Here is a 21,636-nt window from a genome sequence, read left to right as displayed (position 1 = left end):
AGGGAGGGGAGATAGGGAAAGGTAATAAACTGTCTTTGTCCAACACAATCAGCCTAAACCAATCACTCACATTTTATTTTCTTCCATGTCAGAATGTCTTTTGAAATCCCCCCCCCCCATCTGCTTTTCAGATCTTCATCACACAATCAGTTATTCTATGGAGTAGGTTTTGAGAAAAGTGTGTTTCATTTTTTGTTATGCTTTCTTTCCCTCACAAACTTTACTTTTATGTCCCATTCACCCTTACGTCACTAGACAGGGCATCTACTAAATATCAAAAGCTAAATTCTGTGACTTTCTGGGGACTTTCTGGTGACTTTTGTGACCTTTTCTCATTTGACAAAATGAACCATGTTGGACTGTTTTCTTATATCAGTGGTTTCAAACTGTGAGTAGCGACTACCTGGGGTGGTTTGGGTTAATAAAATAGGGGGTCTTAATGAAAGGGGGAATGTGAGTGAATTTACAAAATAAAAACATTTGATAAGAAATAAATTATTTTAATCCATAATTTTTTGCAGAGAATGATGAAGATGTCAATGCATATACATACATAGACATGCCAACATTGGCATGAAGCCTCTCAGTGCTGAATGTTGAACTTCACAACGATGAGGGAGTGATATTTTTAAAAAAAATTTTTAAAAACTTTTAAATTTAAAGATTTAAATATAGCATCCCATAGGAACTGGACCCTAAGGGCTCAAGCCACATATTCCCCCCATAAAGCAAAAGCATAAGCAGATACAGGTAGTTTCTCAAATGGGAAAATGGGGAAGGGACAAATATCCACCTTCTGCCTATGCAAATAATTTTCTTTTCATCATTGGGGGGGGGGGGGGGGGGAGAGGCAATCATCCTATCACCCCTGCCCCCCTTATCCGAACCCACCCATGAATTCAACTAACTTTGCGGGTTGCCCATGCCCTCAGTAGATCATGAATATTCACTGCAATCCATCCCTCCATACGGACGTCTAGCAACCCTAGACTCTCCCCCTCCCCTATCAATTTATTTGCCGTATCGGAGTTCCTTCCGCACCTACAACGAAACTTTCCAAAACAAGCTCTATGCCCCCCCCCCCCCCGCGCACGCTGAAAAGGCGTGCTGCGAATGCAAAACTATTGAACACACTATTGATCGATACTAAGCCACGTGCACAACAGCATATCAATAGTGAGCTCAAAACAGAGCAAAAGACCTGAACAACGTTGAATAGAGCAAGATGTAAGTGATCGAGCAGTTTTCTATTGGTTCAACAATTGGCGCCCACAGTCGAAGTCTGCAATTTACAGTCGGAATCAGCGATAAACCCCAGACAGGGATGTGCATTAGAAAAAAATGCATGTATAAATAGAATGAGCCCATTTCTTTACTGATTACATACAGTGTGCAGACAAAACACATTGGCGCAGGTAAAATAAAAAAATTGAAAGAAATTTTCTTATATATGAGAGCCGAAACGATCGCGTAAACGTAAAAACATAGTGACACGAATTTTCAAATTCTGACACTCCATGCCCCATTCACCCATGCAGGAAAGCACAGTAGGGAGCTGACAGGGTTCCAGCCCGGGAACCCAAGATAATTCTCAATTTTTTTTCCACGCTATCAATTCACTATACCAGGGACTGTGAAAAATCTGGCCCAGGCCAGTCGAAGATCTCAGCTTCAGGGCCCACTGCAGGATGGGTCTACTTCTCAACCTTAGGAATCCCGCAGCACGGTTGATTTCTTTTTCTTGATTGGAAGGCTCAGCCATGCACATGATCAATGGATAAAAATAAAATAATAAAACTACTCACAGTCTGGTTTGACTGATGTCAGGGCCTGGTGGTTGAGAAACATTGCACTGGACCTGGGCGTTCGTGATGTTAATTTTTTTTCAAATCACAATGGCCTCGACTAGACCAACCCAGAGCCCTTCCGATGGACGGATTTTACATATTTCTTTTCCTATATTCACATTTTTTGAAGTCCAATATTAGACACTTGTTATTTGTTCTAACATCATGCTTTGGTGTCGGTCTAAGATCGCAAGATTGCTTGTCAGCTGCCTCTTTTATGTAATTCATGGTTCATCAGCGGCTCCCCAAAAAAGTATGGCAGATATTTTCCCATACAAAAGAACCATGTCAAAACATAAATAGGCGCACAAATCAATATTTCTAGCTCACCATGACACTCTTAGGAGCCATGACCCACACTTTTAGAAACTGTGGTATTCCTTTAAGTTTGGCCTGAATGTTACGTCACAACACTAATAGTGGGCCTATTAGTGTCCACTCTCATTAGGCCACATGTGTATACTGTACGATATCACGTTTGTTATAGCTAGGTAAAAATTGGCGCAATTTAAAAAAAAGGATAATTATTTACAAAAAAGAATTTTCTTCCTTTGCAGGGAAAAAAACAGTGACAATTTTCCCGTGGCCCTCACAGAGATGGCGATGCAGCCCTGAGGCCTGGGTAGGGTCTGCCCTGATGTGTGGGGCAACCACACATTGGAACTGTTCTTTTCTGTTGCTACTCACCCATCCATCCCTCCAGGGCAAAAAAAAAGTAGAAAAGAAACATGAGAGACAGAGAGAAGAAAAAATATTGAATGCCACAGCTTCTTCAAAACCTATATTTTAGGAAAAAAAAGAAAATCAAAGAAACAATCTCTGATGAATCATTTAAAAAAAATCTGTGATCTTTACTCAAATTTTGTGACTTTTTCGGGACTTCTGTGACCTTTTTCTCATTCTGTGACTTTTCCAGGACTTCGTGACATTTCCGTGATGGTAGACACCCTGCTAGAGAAGTTTCATTAAAAAAAAATTGTGGCATTGCCTTCTCAGATTCTCGACCCCTGCTATCAATCAAGAGAACAATCCTGGTGGTGATCGAGATCACTCCTCACACACCCAAGCCAAGACAACAATCAAGTTCACAACATAGTGTGACCTTTGACTGATCTTTTTGTGCTGACTAAGGTGTAAGGTAGTTTGTTATATACTCAGATAAGCAGGGAGGATATAACCATCAGCATGTAGCAAAACTATAGAAAGGTAGATGCTAAGAGGTATGTATGCCTAGTTCAAAATGCCAAATTTTTTTCCCTAAACTACAAATCATGCTACCTCCATTTGGCGGTTACCTCTGAAAATCTCTACAATCTCAAGGAACATTAAGTGGCTGTCTTAAAGAGGTTCACTTTACCATGTAACATTCATACAGAAAATAAATACAGATGCACAGAATAAATTTATGATAGATCAGATATTTAGCAAAAAATAAGCTAATTATAAAACTTCAAATTTTTTATTGATACTAAGTTATGCCATTTGAAATATAATTTACCTTACCTCTATCGTGCAAGCACCAACAAAAGCCACGATAACGGCAACAATGTTCACAGTAAGTTGGAACTGAAGAAACTTTGCAATACTGTCATAAACATTACGACCCCACATTACAGCTTTGACTATACTTGTAAAATTATCATCAGTCAAGATGATGTCAGAGGCTTCTTTTGCCACATCGGTACCAGCAATACCCTGATATATATACATAGAAAGTTCTGAAAGTTAAGTGATGCATATACAGGTAGTTCATTATGCAAAATAACATATGAAAGAGAAAAAAATAAAATAAAAATAATTCCAGTAATTTCCAGTAATAAAGCTGTGGCTTATATGGATTTAAAATTTCAATTTTAGCTCTTATGAATAATTCAAGACTATGACTTAACAAATAATTTCTTTTTCCTGACGACTTTAAGGGTACATAATTAATTCTTATGAGAATTTTTTATTCATTCATTAATAATTAAGTTAAAAAAAATTACATTTTTACTCAAGCATAATGTCTAATGTTACATAATATATTAAAATTGTCAAAGAAAACTTGAATAATAGGTTAAAATTGGCAAAATTTAATTTTATGTTGATATTAGTGCTGTTTTTAAATCTCTTCGATGCGTCAAAACAGCAATGTACAGCTTTGTATGTACGTCACTGCAGTTAAACAAAATTTTTCTTCCGCCCATTTCTCTTAGTGAGACTTGATTAATGGAAATTGCAAAACATCAAAGCCGTTTCATGATTGAAAGACATTTTATATTTGTCAATGATTAACAAAGTCAAAAACATTTTAGGTTGTAGTTATAAAAAAGTGCTAGCAGCATCCGACCAGCACGAAGGTTAAGTGTAGAAAGCCAACAAGAATAGTGACGATCTTCATTTTATAGCTGAAGACTGAGGTAGCGAATGCGCTGCTACAAAGTTATTTAAAATGAGTTTTCAATTTTGAACTTTAAGTAATATAAATATTTTTTAGATTGTATGTAAGCCTTGCACAGTCAAGGAATGTTTTTCAAATATAAACATACCATAGCAAATCCAACATCAGCTTTTTTTAATGCGGGCCCATCATTGGTCCCATCACCTGTGACAGCCACTACCTCTCGGTTTTGATTCACTTTGCTATCAATTATACCCTTCACTAAAGTATATTTGTCTTGAGGCGATGATCTAGCCAAAACCCTTAAACGAGGCCAAATTTTATCAAGCAGATGCTGTTGAACCTGGAAATAAAAAACAAAAGAAAAATAATATAGGTAGTAAAAGTTTATTTCCTTCTTGCATAAAATAAGTTTTTCCAGGATTGTGTATGAAAAGTGGTCCACCCCACTTTTTATTTCTTCTTGCTAATTTAATCCAAACTCTGTAACATTATAAACAGACTTTTTCCTGACTATCTCTGATGCTCCTTTCGTGAAGAACTAATAGCATCCATCTCCCAATTAGATTATGATACTTTTGGCTGTTCCAACCAAGTTTAATGTATAAAATTTGTACAGTCGCTCATCAGGAATGTCCCTAGTGGTCTGGTAATCCTTTCGTGTCCGAAATGAAACTACAGAACGCACTTATGTTCTGTAACCAACTTGTTTTGGAAGATCTCAAAGGGCAAATTCTTCCTCAACTTCTCTTATAGACAAGAGATCTATTTCTTATATTTTCCAAGATCTCTTCCAGGTAACATAATCATAGCATAATAAAAAAAACCCTTAAAAATTAAAAAAAATTTTTTTTTTTTTTTAAATTTCATAGCACTATTTACGTATCCTGTAAGACTAATTCGAGCAAAATGTGTGAATTACAAGATCTGATATAATAAGTCAAGGTGAACCAGATGATTTTAATGCGTTGTCCATTTTTTTTAAAAGGATTTGTTTAAATTTTAGTGTTCAATGCCAGTAAGATAAAAGTATGACATTTTACCAAAAAGTAAGAAAAGTAGGATGAGTGGGAGCCCTGCGTATTATTCCAAATATAGAGAGAAATTAATAAGTCAGATGAATTGTTAAAAATATACTTTACTCACTACATGAACATGCTACCACCATGGAAGCATACACATACATATACTTCCACGAAGGTGGAAGCTGTCTTTATTTAAGGAAATGAACAATTTTTTTAAAATCAAAGAGAGCAGTAGCATGATTCATGTTTCTTCTAATATGATTGCAATTCTAATACAGGGTGGGCAAAAAGTCTGTAGAACTTTTAAAAATTCATATAAACTGGAAAAATAACAGAAATAAAAAACAGTTTGCAGGGTAGCATTGCTAGGTCACTGGAATTCTTATCGATCTGGGCTACTGCGCCCCCGACTGCTGTAATTAATGATTTGGAGGAATTCTGTTCATTATTTGCGTATTTTTTCTTTGACTTGTGTATGTCAGTGCCACCTATCGGCTGTTTTTTAGTTATTCTTTCCTGTCTTAAAAATATTCTCGTGACTTAACGATGCTAATCCTGCAAATCATTTTTTATTTCGGTTATTTTTCAGGTTTTTATGAATTTTTAAAGTTTCTACAGACTTTTTGCTCACCCTGCACTCGATTTACTTGGGTTCACGAGATGTTTTCAGCTGAATGCACAGTTGGCAAAGGCTTGTGGCCCCAATCGCCAGACCAACAACATGAGATATTTACCTGTTAAGGTTTTGAACAAAAAAGGTTACAAAGGTGGATGATCGGGCTCATTTTACTTTTGTTTTCTTCCTTTTTACCAATTATTCTAATTATTACTGTTTGCAAGATGGCAACAGTTAGTTAAAGGTCTAAACATGTTTCGTATTGGAAGAAATTAAATTTAGTTCTAAAATGTCATTTCGTAATTCACAACAGGTGACCGCGAAGCAAGCCCCAAAGAAATCAGCAAGAGCATATTGTGAAATGCCATGAACATGGTCCGTCGAGAAGCCACAGGCTCTTCGTGGGTACTTGTTTCGATTTAGAATCTGGACAGCTCAGCGATAGCAAAGAAATATTAGTCTACCAAAATAAGCAACTGTTATTGGTGAGTGAACTAGACTCTTTTCCGTGGCGTTTCTGTTTGAATTAAATCGTTCTCCAATATGCAGAAATCAAAATCTAGTGATATTCTCTCGGAATTCAAGCCCTGGACCAAGGAAATTTGAACGGCGGAGGGAGAGTTGTCAGCCATTTTAGAATCCAATAACATGTATTTGCTGTAGGAATTCAAGCGCAAGCTAAAAACTTGAATCAGAATCTAGAGAGGTGCTACTGCAAAATTGAATGAACCACTTGGTGAAGAACAGTAAGATGGCTACCTAGAGCCGAGACAAAAAATTTGCAAGAGACGAGTTCAGTGACAGTAAGACAAGTAAGTGGTTTCTCGAATGTACTGTTGGTGTACTTTCTTAAACAAAAATTAGATGACAGTCTAATCAAGCAGTGGGTCAAGGTAACCTTGAGTATGATGAATTCATAGCTTTCCTTGAAAAACAGGCCAGGTGTCTAAAGACTGTCCAAGATGGTCCCAGACCAAAGGAAGATTCGAAAAGCAATTCTAGACTTGCTTTTTCCTGTGCTACTCATAAACAAGAAAATGTGTTGTGTATAGTGTGTAAACAAGATCATAAACTCAGTGATTGTAACAAATTTAAATTTATGACATTCAACTACAGGTGGATTTTCGTGAAGTCAAATAAGCTATGCTTCAACTGCTTGAGGTATAATCACTCAGCTGTAAAATGTTTGTTTACAACCTGCTGCCAGTGTTGTAAAGGAAAGCACCATATTCTCTTGCATGAATTCAAGGAACAGCCTCCTAAAGTAACCCCTATGAGTGAAATAGCTGTGTAGAGCACTTGCAATGTTTCGGAAGCAAAATCAAGTCAAGTACTGTTGTCTACAGCAGTCATAAATGTCTGGTGTCATGGTGATTACGTAAAATGTCAAGCACTCTTGGATAGTGGCTTGCAGACATCTCTTGTAACCAAGGACTGTTGCAAGAATGTAGGACTGATATTTGACAAATCTAAGTATTCGATTCTTGGCGTTAGTGATGAAATATGCGACATTTTGACAGCACAAGTGAATCTGAAATTCATCACAAGTTGTGGCAAGGGTCAAATCCATACAACAGCATTAGTTGTCGAAAAAGCGTCTTCAAGAATCTCTAACTTCGAGATATCCGTTCCTGAGGGGATGTTCAGCACATTCAACTAGCCGATCCTGAATTCTACAAGTAGAGGTCAATCGATATAATTCTAGGTGCAGATGTTTTCTTCGAAATTCTGGAGCCAGAATGACTTGATGCCTGGAGCTCCACTTGCAGTGAGGACAAAACTGGTAGGGATACTGACTGGAAGGTTTACGGAAAATTCACCGACAACAATTCACCGCCGGAAAATTCACCGACAACAATTCACCGCCATGCAATTCACCGCTAGGAAAATTCACCGACCAACAATTCACCGCCATGCAATTCACCGCGAGGAAAATTTACCGACCAACAATTCACCGCCATGCAATTCACCGCTAGGAAAATTCACCGACCAACAATTCACCGCCATGCAATTCACCACTAGGAAAATTCACCGACCAACAATTCACCGCCATGCAGTTCACCGCTAGGAAAATTCACCGACCAACAATTCACCGCCATGCAGTTCACCGCTAGGAAAATTCACCGACCAACAATTCACCGCCATGCAATTCACCGACGACAGTTCGATGCGAGTCAGTTAGCGAGGGAATGAGCGATTGGGTTACTGAGTGAGTGAGTGACCCAGTGAGGGACTGATTGACCGAGTGAGTAAGTGATTCAGTGAGCGAGTGGGTTACTGATTCAATGAGCGAGTAAGTCAGTCCGTGAGTGAGTGAGCGAGCTGCTAAGTGAGTGAGCGATCTAGTGAGTGAGTGATCTATTGAGTGAGTAAGTGCCATGTCCTAAAGATATGGTGGAAAGTTTAAATAATGACTTTATGAGAAGAAATTCAGATGATACGGATTCGGGTTGCTGTATTTTTGAAATATATGACATCCATATTTATTGTGGGCATCTTTTTCTCAGCCACCTCGCTGGGCGTTTTGCCTGTTGTGGCCTTGTATTTGTATAAATTACAATTTGCTGTTGCCCAATACAAGATAGTATATTCAACAAAATTCCATTAACTCGGTTTTACTCAGAAACTTCTAATGGAATGTTAAAAGGGATAATAACAGAATTAAAAGATAATAAAGTAAGTGGATACGCGATGAATCAACCCCCTAAAAATGTTTAAAATCATCTCCTGTTATCACTTTGATATTATAAAAAACATCGCTGATCATCAGTAACCAATGGATTTTTTTATGCTGAACTAGCTGTTACCCGCGATTTCACGTGATGAACTTTCAGGAACCCGCCTTAGTGCGTATCTAGTATATGTACTCTATATTTACTATATGTGTATATATATACTTCCTATGCAACGGAAATTAGTGACGATTTTTTTATTACGGGAGTCGGTGACGTTTTTTGAGTGATGGAAATCTGTTACGTTTTTGTGTTACGGAAGTCGGTTACGATTTTGGGGTCAAGTTTTCATTTAACTCTTGCATATATCGGGACCCATTTGACACATCGGGACCAAGTAATGTGCATATACCCCGAGTTTCCCACATCCTACAGCAGGTCCCCTAAGCTGAAATGGATGGCGGCCCCCAAACCAGCTTTTTCACGGGCCCCTCTGTACTTAATTTATAGTGTGAAAATATCAAAAAGCGATAAGAAACGTTCCGACCCCTGTCAGCCCTGCCCTCGTGGGGGTCATGCCGAGAGGTATGTATACGTAAAATATACATATATCACCAGTGCTCCCAACATACAGGGTCGGGGTACCCGGGTTATTGCACATATACCTTCATGGGGAAATTAAAAGGTTTCATTTCCAGGGGTCCTAGCGATAGTGGAAGCCCAAGGTATATCCAGTCTGGGACCCCATAAAATTTCGGAATTCGGTCAAGGGTAAATTCTTTAATCTCTGCGCAGAGTCCCGGTATTTCTTTCTCCTAATCAATGTGATGGTTTTGTCCACTTACAATTTGCACCATCCGAACTTCATTCAAACTCTGTTCTCTTTTTATGGCACCGATGAACTTCCATATATCTGGGTGGTGAGCAGATAATTGCTGTTGGAACGCTCGATGCCATACTTCTATAGAATTGTTGGTAAATCGTTACGCGTTCCTTGAAAGCAGTTCCAAATGTCGATGCCAAAGCGCGGCTGACGACGACCACCACGACGAAGAGGACGCCCGATCCAAGTGTCTTCAAATCAACACTTCATCATAAATACGTTTTCGGAACAATCGGATTTTTTAATCATTTGTGACACTACTAGGTTAAAAACTAACTAACTAACCAATTCACTCACTCCCTCTCTCACTAACCAATTTACTCGCTCGCTCAATCACTGACTCGATCAATCACTTACTCACTCGGTCACTCACTCACCCGCTCAATCACTGACTCGATCAATCACTTACTCACTCAATCACTGACTGGATCAATCACTTACTCACTCGGTCACTCAATCACTTACTTACTCGGTCACTCAGTCACTCACTGTGTCACTCAATCACTTACTTACTCGGTCACTCAGTCACTCACTGGGTCACTCAATCACTTACATACTCGGTCACTCAGTCACTCATTGGGTCACTCACTCACTCACTCGGTCACTCAGTCACTACTGGGTCACTCACTCACCCGCTCAATCACTTACTCAATCGGTCACTCAATCACTTACTCGGTCACTCAGTCACTCACTGGGTCACTCAGTCACTCACTCGGTCACTCACTGGGTCACTCACTCACTCAGTAACTGAATCACTTACTTACTCGGTCACTCAGTCACTCACTCACTCACTCGGTCACTCAATCACTTACTTACTCGGTCATTCACTGGGTCACTCACTCACTCGGTCACTCAATCACTGACTCACTCGGTCACTCAGTCACTCACTGGGTCACTGACTCACTCGGTCACTCAATCACTGACTCACTCGGTCACTCAATCACTGACTCACTCGGTCACTCAATCACTGACTCACTCGGTCACTCAATCACTGACTCACTCGGTCACTCAGTCACTCACTGGGTCACTCACTCACTCTGTCACTCAGTCACTCACTCGGTCCCTCACTCACTCGGTCACTCAATCACTGACTCACTCGGTCACTCAATCGCTCACTCCCTCGCATTGAACTGTTGTCGGTGAATTGCTAGTCGGTGAATTTTCCTAGCGGTGAATTTTCCTAGTGGTGAATTGCATGGCGGTGAATTGTCGGTCGGTGAATTTTCCTAGCGGTGAATTTACCTAGCGGTGAATTGCATGGCGGCGAATTGTTGGTCGGTGAATTTTCCTAGCGGTGAATTGCATGGCGGTGAATTGTTGGTCGGTGAATTTTCCTAGCGGTGAATTGTTGGTCGGTGAATTTTCCGGCGGTGAATTGTTGTCGGTGAATTGCTGGCGGTGAATTTTCCGGACACGGACTGGAATGATGCCAGATAAGGGGAAACCACAAGGACTCGAAATTAGCTGCATTCAGACTCAGTGTTGTAGTGCGGATGAGATTCCCAACCGGTCCTGGGAACTGGAAGATATTCCCGCTGAAAGAGAAGAATTGTCCAACGAAATGATGTGTGAGGAAATTTACTCTGCAGATGTCAAGAGAAGTGATTCAGGACAATATGTAGTGAGTCTGCCATTCAACTCTACAACTGCTGAGTTGGGAGAATCTAGATTCATAGCAGTCAAACGATTCAAGACACTGAAGAGACATTTGTCAAGATACTCTGAACTCAGAAAGAAATACGTGGACTTCATGAACGAGTACCAAGAGCTGGGTCATATTGAGCTCATTCCAGAATCAAATGTGAATACTCCTTGCACTGAGCATTTCTATATGCCACATCATGGTGTCCTGAGAGAGCAGAACAGTACGACAAAACGGAGGGTGGTGTTCGATGCCTCAGGTATCTCACTAAATCAAATTCTTCGTTCTGGTCCAACAGGAAGATATCTTTGATGTTATTATACGATTCAGATTGCATGCTATTGCACTCACCACCGACATAGAAAAATTGTATCGACAGATTCTTGTTCAGAGGAGTCACTCGGAGTTTCAATGCATAGTGTGGAGAAACAATCCAAGTGAGGAGTTGAAGGACTATAGACTGACTACAGTTACTTATGGTATAACCTGTGCTCCGTTCTAGGCCATTTGAACAATTCAGCAGCTGATTCAAAACTCATGCAAAAAGGGAGGCTTCCAGTTGAGGATGTGGAACTCTAACATCAAAGCGGTTATGAATGACCTTCCCCGGAACATGGTCCCCACATCCTGAAGCAGGGCCCCTAGGCTGGGTTCTTTTACGGGCCCCCCTTTATGATGAATTTATAGAGTGAAAAAACAAAAAAAAAAGATTAAAATCCTCTCGGGCCCCAGGGCTGGAGTCTTGTCAGTCCACCCCTTGTGGGGGCCATGCCCCGGAACTTCAAGGTCCTACAAATCTGGTTCAATTCGAAAAAAAACTCCCTTCACAAAAATTCTGGGAATTCTATGGAATACATGTGTAGATACCTTCAGTGTTCAAGTTGATGAAACTTCCACAGAAATCATCACGAAAAGACAGCTCCTATCCCACATTGCTAAAGTTTATGATCTTCTGGGTTTTTTTGAGTCCGACCATCGTGATCTTAAAAATTCTGATGCAAAGTCTGTGGAAGGATCATAGGGGTTGGGATGAACCTTTGTAAGACTCGTGTCTTCTCAGATGAAGAAAAATTAGTAAGGAATTTTCTCTCCTGAAGGACATTTCTGTTCCCAGATTTTTTTACGGGGAGCACAAGAACTGTCAGGAGTATAGACAACCATGGATTTGTGATACATCATGTAAGGCATATTCTGCTGTTTGTTACCTTTGCACCGAGTTTACAGATGGTGCAGTGAATGTGGCCTTGATATGTGCAAGAACAAAGGTTGTCCCATTGAAATATACAACCATACCACGTCTGGAACTGTGTGGAGCAGTGTTGCTGGCTAAACTATCCAAACGAGTGAATGGAGCTTTGAATCTGAAAATCAACAGCACAATTCTGTGGGCTGACTCAAAGGTTGTGCTTCATTGTACAAAATTGGACCCCACTAGGTGGAGGACATTCGTCGTGAACTGAGTGAAGCAGATTCAAGTATCAAGTGATCCAAATCAATGGCATCATGTGTCAAGGAGAACCCAGCTAATTGTGCCTCCAAGGGGTTATCCCTGTCACAGCTGAGATAAAATGTCTTGTGGTGAATAGGGCCAGATGGGTAAAGTGAAAATGGTTTGGTGATACCATCCGATTCCGACTCTTCAGACAAGTTGGTGGAAGATGAATCAGAACTAAAGAAGTCTGTGAATGCAACCCAATCTCAGGAAATCGATCGTGGAAGAATGGAGTTTGATCAGCAGGTATTCATCATTTGCTAAACTCTAACGTGTTGCTGCTTGGAGTCTTTGTTTCATCCACAACTGTAAATCTAAGAACAAAATCGTTGGTACGCAAAGTGCCGCTGAATTAAATGATGCTACTCTAGCATTAGTTTGGATTATGCAGAACTCAGAGATTGTGCAGTGTCAGAGCTAAGTACTGTAGCTTTCCTTGCAGCATTTAGAAGATTCAAGGATGAACACTGTTTTCTTGATGAGGGAAATCTCCTTCCAGTCACTAACAAATTCTTGTCACTAATTCAAATCTTAGTACAAGTGCCACACATCCATTACTCTTGCCTAAAAATCATCATCATATCCAGAAGAGGGAAGACCAAAGATATGTATTCAGATAATGCAACCGCCTTCAATGGTGCCGGCAATTATTTAAAGGTGCAGTTCGAACTCTGTAAATCTCAAGATGTGCAGAAAGTTATCTCTGAAGAAAAAATCAATTGGCACTTCATTCCTCCATTATCACCTCATTTTGGTGGACTGTGGGAATCCCACATCAAATGTTTAAAGTGCCATCCGATGAAAACGTGCAAGGGAAGTGCTCTCATTTACGAGGAGTTAACTACTCTGATTGCCCAGATTGAAGCTTGCATGAATTCAAGCCCCCTAACTGAACTCGGCCAAGATCCAAACGAGCTGCAAGCATTGGCTCCCGGACATTTTCTCATCGGTACTCCAATAACTGCTGTACCCGAAGGTGATGGTGAAGCATCAGGAAGCCTACAAGCCAAATGGGCCGAGATACAAAAATTGCAAAAAGATTTCTGGAATCGATGGTTTAGGGAATATTTGACCAGTTTTCAACCAAGGATGAAGTGGAAATGTGAGGCGTCAAACATAGCAGTCGGCGATCTCGTTATCCTAAAGGAAGACACCTCCCCTCAAGTAGTACTTGACCCGAGTGACCCAAGTCTTTCCAGGTGAAGATGGAAAAGTCAGTTGTGGAAATCAAGACTGAGTAGTGTATACAAACATTCCGTGAATCATCTATGTTGGTTGTCAGTCGATTATTGACTGTCACCTTTTTGGGGAGGGATCTGGGATTGTTTTATTTTTGTTTTCTTCCTTTTTATCAATTATTCTGATTATTAGTGTTTGTAAGATAGCAACAGTTAGTTAAAGTTCTAAACATTTGTGGTGGCAAGTCGCACATGTATGTAGCTTGCATGTTTTGTATTTTAAGAAACTAAATCTAGTTCTAAAATGTTGTTTCATAATTCCCAACAAGCAACCCCGAAGCAAGTCCCAAAGAAATCAGCAAGTGCATATTGTGAAGCGCCAAAAGGGAATCCATTAATAAATATGAATAGATTCTATCATATTTATGAATAGATAATAACTAAAGCATCGCATCAAGAATAACATCAACAGAATCATGACAAGAGATTTGATTGTATCTACTTGGACATACCTACACATGCTCAAAAGTGATTGGCTTTCGACAAAGAACAATTCCAGTGTTTAAGGCGAGTAATCATTACTATCATATTATGGAATAGTTTTAATGCAGTGGGGCAAGCTGCTTTTTCATACACAACACTGCATTGTTTATTTACCATATATTATAATCTGTGTGCATGCACGCACGTATAATAATGAATATATATTAAAATATTAGAAAGAAAAAGTGGCATTTTGATTTCACAATTCACCAGAAACAGTGGATTGCATGTCTGTAAAATTTTCATATAAATTATAATTATTTCACTTGAGTGTATGTCTCAAAAAAGGTAGAGGAAAAAATTTAGCACATAACCCTTACCTCACCATTACTATCTCGGATTCTGCGATTGAATTCCTTCCCATCTAATACCAAAAAGTCTTCTCCAGGTCGAATGATTCCACACTTCATGGCAATAGAACGAGCAGTATTTACATTGTCACCAGTAACCATACGCACAGTTATGCCAGATTTCTGGCACTTTCTGATGGCATCAGGAACCTGATAAGTACAAATACCAAATATTAAATCAAATGAAAAAATTAGAAAAGATTTTGATGAAAGCATAAGAATATATATATATATATATATATATATAGAGTAAGATGTTTCTATTTAGTTTTTATTTCACTGGCATCAAAAGAAAAAACAAAAAATTGATCGTAGATTCCACAAAATTTTGTCGTTATAACCGAGATCAACATTTTCAAGATATTTTAGGCATGTAAAATATAATCAGATGAAATCAAATACTGTACATGAAGTTATTTCATTGTGTGTGATTAGGATGACCATACTTTATGGAGAAAAAATATGGGAAATTGTGATCATAAATAAAAGATATTGTCAATTTTTGCAAAAAAATTTCACCAATATTTGGCGAAATTGCCAATTATTGTGCATAAATAACCATTAGCAGGAAATAAAGTACAGTATTGTCTTGTATACAAGTCGCGGCAATAAGTAAGTTGAACTGCTAAACATGAAATGCATCTTTTTTATAGTTTGATATCAATAGAACAGTAGATAAACGTTCTCTCAATGCATTGAACTTTGATTCCATTCATTTCCATGGAAAATGCCATAAAAATGGAAGCAAAATCATTGGAAAAAGTGCCGTTATATCCGAGGTCATTGTATTTTATCGACGATATAAGCAAGGCTCATTATCATTATTCCCTCTATGTGAATTAGTTGAGACAGCCAATTTTTGATGATGATAGCCGATGTATCATTATAACTGAGTTGAACTCTCAATGAAGCAAAACACAAATGAAAGAACAGTAAAAACTAAACTTTCAATAATAAATATCAACAATATTTTAATTTATATTACCTCATGAATTGTTTTACCTGTAAAAATATTAATTTTTTTTCTTAAAAACCCTTGTCTTTTATCATGATAAGACCAGGTTGCAACACACATTCAAAAAACCTTTTGTTCCCCAAAATTTTATGGCATGCCAGTGAAGGCCTGGAAGAATATGGTAATTCCCTTAGAGAGTAATTTTTTCAACAAAATGAAAATAGTGAATACGTACCTCGGGGCGAACTGGATCCTCAATACCAACTATACAGATGAGAGTTAGGTCCCTAATGATGTCATCTTCCTCTTCCCAGTTAGGCTCAGCATCTACATGGATCTGGTTAGGTACTTTTGGCGCCTTGAAAGTATAATCTTTATAAGCAATGGCAATGGTACGAAGACCTTCAGAGGCCATGGGTTCGATCACTGTTTTCACGAGGGCATTTTTATCTTCTTTATTAAAGTTTTGTAAACGACCTTCCTTACCAAATATGTATGAGCATCTGAAAAATACAAAGAGTAGCATTTATTTGCACAAGTTTAGGAATCATGATCATAATTCAAAGCTTATAGGATTTTTCTGTTTGCTAATTCAATCCAAAACCTGCAACATTATAAACTAACTTTTTCATGACTATCTCTGATGCTCCTTTTGTGTAAACCCGATAGCTTCCATCAGCTAACTGGATCACAGTGCTCATTGACTTCCTCACAGAATTAAATGTATAAACTTTGTACAGTCGTTCTTCAGGAATGTCATCCCTAATGGTTTGGTAATCCTTTCCTATGTCCAAAATGAAACTCAGAAGAGAACACTCCGTTTTATTACCAACTTGTTTCGGAAGATCTCCAGGATTGTCTGGGGGCTGAAAAAGAAAGTTGAAAAAAATTTTTTTTAGAAGCTACGTAGGCTATGTAAACAATGAATTTGGCAATCAGCAAAAATTCTATGGATAATAGCCTTACCATTACTCGTGAAGTATATGCACTGTTTATAGAAATGGCACTGACAAGTAAATCTGTCAATGGCTGGGGCAAATTACCATATTTTGGTGTGATTTTAAAATGAGTACCTGAATGAAAGAAAACCAGAACAGATCATTTGATTTACAGATAAGATAGACAAATGCAAGTATTGCAGACTTTAACTGTTAATAGATTGGAGTATACAGAACTTTATTAAGAAAGTTATTTATTTATTTCTTATGTGAGAGATGGCGCCATCTTCTGGAATGGAGTTCGCAAGTGTGTGTGGGCACGCGTGTGCAGAGTGGGCATAGAGAGTCAATGACGATGAGGTGGATGAAAGACGATGTAATGATAATGTCTATACTTCTATGTACATAATATAGTTATGACTAAATCTTACAAAATTGGAGGTTTGTCCAAGATTCCCAAGATGACGATTCTAAGACAACTATTCTCAAGATTTTCAAGATGACAACGGTTCCTTTCCAGTGACGATGGCATTTCAACACAAAAGTTTTTTCCCACAATGGTGGCATTTCAAGACGATTTCAATTCCTTTCGAGGAAGACAGTTTCCATTTGATGAAGAATCTTGCTGATCTATGGTGGCAATGGCAATTTTTCATTTGACAAATCTCGCTGATCTACGGCGCAAAGGCTGGTTCTTTTTGCTGACGATGAACCACGCTAATCAACGATGACAATTTTGAGGTGTTCACGGTGAGTGCGGATTGATCAGTTTCCGACAAGCAAAATGTCGATTTGTTTGGGTAAAACCCATCAAATTAATGCTAATGAAAAGACACTAAATGGAGCTGATGTTGAGCCTGGATAAAAAAAGAGAAGGATCTGAAAGCTGCATTCAAATAAGAGAAAAAGGCTTTGCTGACAGAGCAGAAGAATCTCCTACAAACAGAGAAAGAGGAAGAGATGAAGGCATTGAAAGATTTGTTACATCAAGCCATTGACAGAACTACATCAAGGTGTATGGATGAAATGCAAATGAGATTTGAAACTCTTGAATGAGGCTTTGATACCTGAGAAGGCAGGAAGAAACATCTGAGAACATCTAAGAAACAGATTAAACAGATTAACAAAGTGGTTGATGAAAACGGGAAGACGTTCAACTCAAGATGGAAGACAGCAGAAAAATGTTGTGTTGCTGATTTGGCTGCGATCAAGGGATCTCAGTTGGAGGACGTGAGGATGCAGTCAGTTTGGAAACCTGGACAGACTGGTAAAAGTCAAGATGAAAGATACATATGACGAGATCAGTGATTATGACGTACCATTGAAGATCATCAGTTATGCTTAGTGCATGAAGAAGTGGATGTTTCGGAAAAACAGATCTTCCAGGATGGAAGATTTGAAGGATGGCTGATTGTGAGAGAGATGGCGCCACCATAAAGGAGTTGACAAGTGTGTGTGTGGGCACGTGTGCACAGAGAGTGGATGGGGAGAGTTAATGACGATGTGGTGGACGAAAGACGATGTAATGATGTCTATAATTCTATGTAAATAATATAGTTATGGTTAAATTTTACATTTATATTACGAATATATCAATTATATAATTATAAAAGTGAAACCTCACTACAATGTGATACTCGATATAACAACAAATCCCTCTACAACCATATTTTTTATGTCTTGTTCGGAAATATCTACTCCAATGTTAAACTGATGCCTCTCAACGTAACGATAATCCATCCATCCCCCCCACAACGATATTTTTTCTTGGTTCTCAGAGTATAGTTGTATTGAGTTTTTTCTGTAATAAAAATTTCTCTGAAGTTCTGTAAGATTAGAATTCTTTTATGCGCATTTTGCTACAAAAGAAAGCTTTTGATATAAAACTTCTCAAAAGACATTATTTGCAGGAAATTGGAAAAGTGTCTTTCAAATATTTATAAAATTCAGAAAAAATTTCAACATCGTTTTGATTGCATACAAATAAATACAACTGATATTATGTATTACCTGAAATAAAACTTTGAACAACTGTCATTCGATTTGTGGTTAGAGTTCCTGTTTTGTCCGAGCATATAGCAGTTGCATTACCCATTGTTTCGCAAGCGTCTAAATGCCTCACAAGATTGTTGTCCTTCATCATTTTCTAACAAACATAAAGAATCAAACATTACTACTTATCAGTCAGGAAAATAAATGAGTAGTATAGTAAATGTGTCACATGCCACATGTAATGTAAACATTTATTTCAAATCTATTTATATTTGAAATTTTAGAAATAATTTAATTTACTAATCTTTCATGCTACCCATACAGAAAGAATTGATTATTTAAATTTTATGATGTTTCAATTTAAAAAATAATTTGGTTAACAATTATTAATACATGACACCAAGTTTCTGTTTGCATTTTACAATCGGCCTCTTTCACAAAATGTTAAAAAATTCTTGATTGTTTGAATTTATATGTAATATTCAAGATTTATGCATATAAAATTCAATGCACGCAGGAATGTAAATAGAAGGTAAACTAATAATTCTCAAAAGTATCTTAAATTTGTACTATTCAGTTATGTATTTTTATGTGAATCTAAAAAAAATGCATTTCCCAGAAAACTCCTTTTTCACACCTTGCCACATTTGAGTTTACAAAATACGAGTTTACCACACAAGTAACAAGATTTAATTTATTGTAAGCTATAGTGTGCGGTCTATTGGCTATACATATTCGAAGGATTTTTGATGAATTCATCTCTCCTCTCTTCGCACAGTCAGAAGCAACAAAATTTTATACAAATTCACATTACTTGTACATTTTCAATATTACTCATAAGCCAAACCATTTGCCTATTGCGTTGAATGCTTATTTCATTCCTCAAAATAAATTTTCCCTTTAACGTAAATGTTTAATGACAATCACAATCTAGCATAGCCTCGTATTGAATTTTTTTAAGCAACAAAATGATTACTTCTTTATAGGCAAAAAAGCAATTTAAAGAAAAAAATAAATCTGAAAATATATATTTACAAATACCTTAACAGAGTATGCAAGCGCCAAAGTGACAGCTAATGGAAGACCCTCAGGAACTGCTACAACTAAGACCGTCACACCGATGATTATGTATTTTACAAAATAATTTATGTAAAAAGCATTCCACTCCAACTTCTTAATAACAAAAGACTTGATTGAAAAACGGATGATAAGAATTACAACTGTTAATAGCGCAATTGTTGAACCTGAAAGAAAAAAACATATTTTTAGAATATATATGCATCTCAAACTCAAAGTGCCATAAAACAAGATAAAAAAATTTCCAAATGTTATTGTAAAAAATAATTAATAAATAGTTCAAAGAAAAAAAAAAAAAAAAAAAATAGATCCTACTTATCTAAATATAAATATTCAGAATGTAATGCTAAAAAAAATCAAATTCTTCAATACGGTAAAAGTCGGTCAAAAGACAGCTCACAATCACAGGAAAAATTGTCAGCACATTGGGCTTCTCGTTATAAGCAAATTTGGATTTTTCACTCTGTCATGCGAAACCTTGCAATTTTTTATTTGCATTACAATTGCCTTTTAGATAATTTCAGTCTGATATCAGCAAATGAACATGATTTTGATTGTGAAATTGATTTCTGACTCAGAGCAGTGGATTCCCAGAAATGTTTGTGCACCGACCAAACAATTAAAATTCTCAAATGATATTGCTCAATTCCATGTGACTTATAAATCATTAATAATTGAATTGGTAGTATCTCAATACTGAATCACATTGACTGAATTCATGAAGAATTATTAACAACTTTTTGCCAATCGAAACATTTTTTAACACAATCTATTCAGCTATTTGGAAACAAGGTAAGTTTCTGTTAAATAAACTCCAGTATTAAAAGATCTCGCAAAGAAAGTATTAAAAACTCGCTATAAACAAATATTTTTGTATATTTAAAATTAGCTCTGAAAAACACGTGTAATAACAAAATTCTTGTTATAACAGACTTCCTCACTGCATTTAACCAATTTCGTCTGATATAAGTACACATATGCAATCTAGACGAAACTTTTTTTGTACCTAATGAATATACTGAAAATAAAAAAACAAATTTTTATCATCATCAAAAACTTGCACAGTAGTAATTACCCTTAAAGAAGCATTTAAGCACACACACACACAAGTAACAAATTCTTAAAATAAAAGAATGCATCATTGACAGGTGTATTGAAAAATTATTTTTATGCACTGACCTGCATATCCAATCTGTATAGCTAATTTAGTTAACTTTGCTTGTAAAACAGATTGCTCTTTCCTAGGAGAGCTTTCTTCTTTTTGCTTAGCAGGGGGTGAATCCAAGGCATCTGCTGACTTGGGATGTGCATTGGCACTAGAGGCATTCATCATATGAGAGTTACCTGACAATGCTGATTCTTCATCTGTATGAGTATTGTATGAAAACGAAATAAAAAAACAATTTATTTCCATTTCATATATGTGAAGTTAAGGGTAATAAAAATTAAGCCATACAGATTTCTTACAACAGAACTGAATGAATATAGCAGACACAGCTGTACCTACAGACATTTCATTTTAAAATTCAGGTGAGAAAGTAGGGTCACGATTCCTAGTGAATGTAAACTAGTCAAAAAGGCAGTTGCTCACAGGAAGCCAGCTTGTGAAAGACTCAAGATAAGTGAGTATGGGATTTTCACTCTTTTATGAAGGTCAAAGTAAAGAAAAATGCATCTCACCTTTATTTTTTTTTTCTCTTTAATTTTTTGTTAATGATTATTTGTCATAGTCATCATTTATTATCAAGGTTTTTTTATGATTTATTTTTGATTTTAAAGTAATCAAAATCTTAACCTACCTGTTACTATCTCCCTTTAGAAAACAAAATAACTTATGTTGTATAATTGAACACAATTGTTTGTCAGCAGCGATTAGGAAGGCGATCAACTGGGTGAAAAGAAAATCAAGTGTCTTGACAGACACCCTTGAGAAACCGGCCTTTTTGGATAAAATAACTGAAAAGAGTTACTCAAAAACAAAAAAACGAAAGCGTAGCAAAAATAAAACAATTGTTGAAAAAACAGTTTCTCTTTAGTGCCTCTGAC

At 37.4% G+C, this 21,636-nt stretch overlaps 1 protein-coding gene across 9 annotated transcripts in view; it reads right to left on the bottom strand.

Annotated features, from left to right (window-relative positions):
- Positions 1 to 21,636, bottom strand: part of LOC149078955 (plasma membrane calcium-transporting ATPase 2-like) — a 167,879-nt gene that overhangs the window by 33,854 nt on the left and 112,389 nt on the right. For all 9 annotated transcript variants that reach the window (XM_089241179.1, XM_089241181.1, XM_089241180.1 and 6 more), the window contains 9 exons: positions 20,770 to 20,955; positions 19,555 to 19,757; positions 18,532 to 18,667; positions 16,550 to 16,656; positions 16,208 to 16,449; positions 15,819 to 16,086; positions 14,599 to 14,778; positions 4,376 to 4,570; positions 3,351 to 3,542 (listed from right to left, as the gene is read on the bottom strand). In XM_089241179.1, the coding sequence (XP_089097305.1) occupies positions 3,351 to 3,542; positions 4,376 to 4,570; positions 14,599 to 14,778; positions 15,819 to 16,086; positions 16,208 to 16,449; positions 16,550 to 16,656; positions 18,532 to 18,667; positions 19,555 to 19,757; positions 20,770 to 20,955 (1,709 nt within the window). The remainder of the gene's footprint in view (positions 1 to 3,350; positions 3,543 to 4,375; positions 4,571 to 14,598; positions 14,779 to 15,818; positions 16,087 to 16,207; positions 16,450 to 16,549; positions 16,657 to 18,531; positions 18,668 to 19,554; positions 19,758 to 20,769; positions 20,956 to 21,636) is intronic.

Source organism: Pholcus phalangioides, unplaced genomic scaffold (genome assembly GCF_987345545.1).
Source record: "Pholcus phalangioides strain wild (caught in Gottingen) unplaced genomic scaffold, Ppha-v1.0 ptg000013l_1, whole genome shotgun sequence".
Lineage (NCBI taxonomy): Eukaryota > Metazoa > Arthropoda > Arachnida > Araneae > Pholcidae > Pholcus > Pholcus phalangioides.
This window is presented reverse-complemented; position numbering and strand designations above follow the sequence as displayed.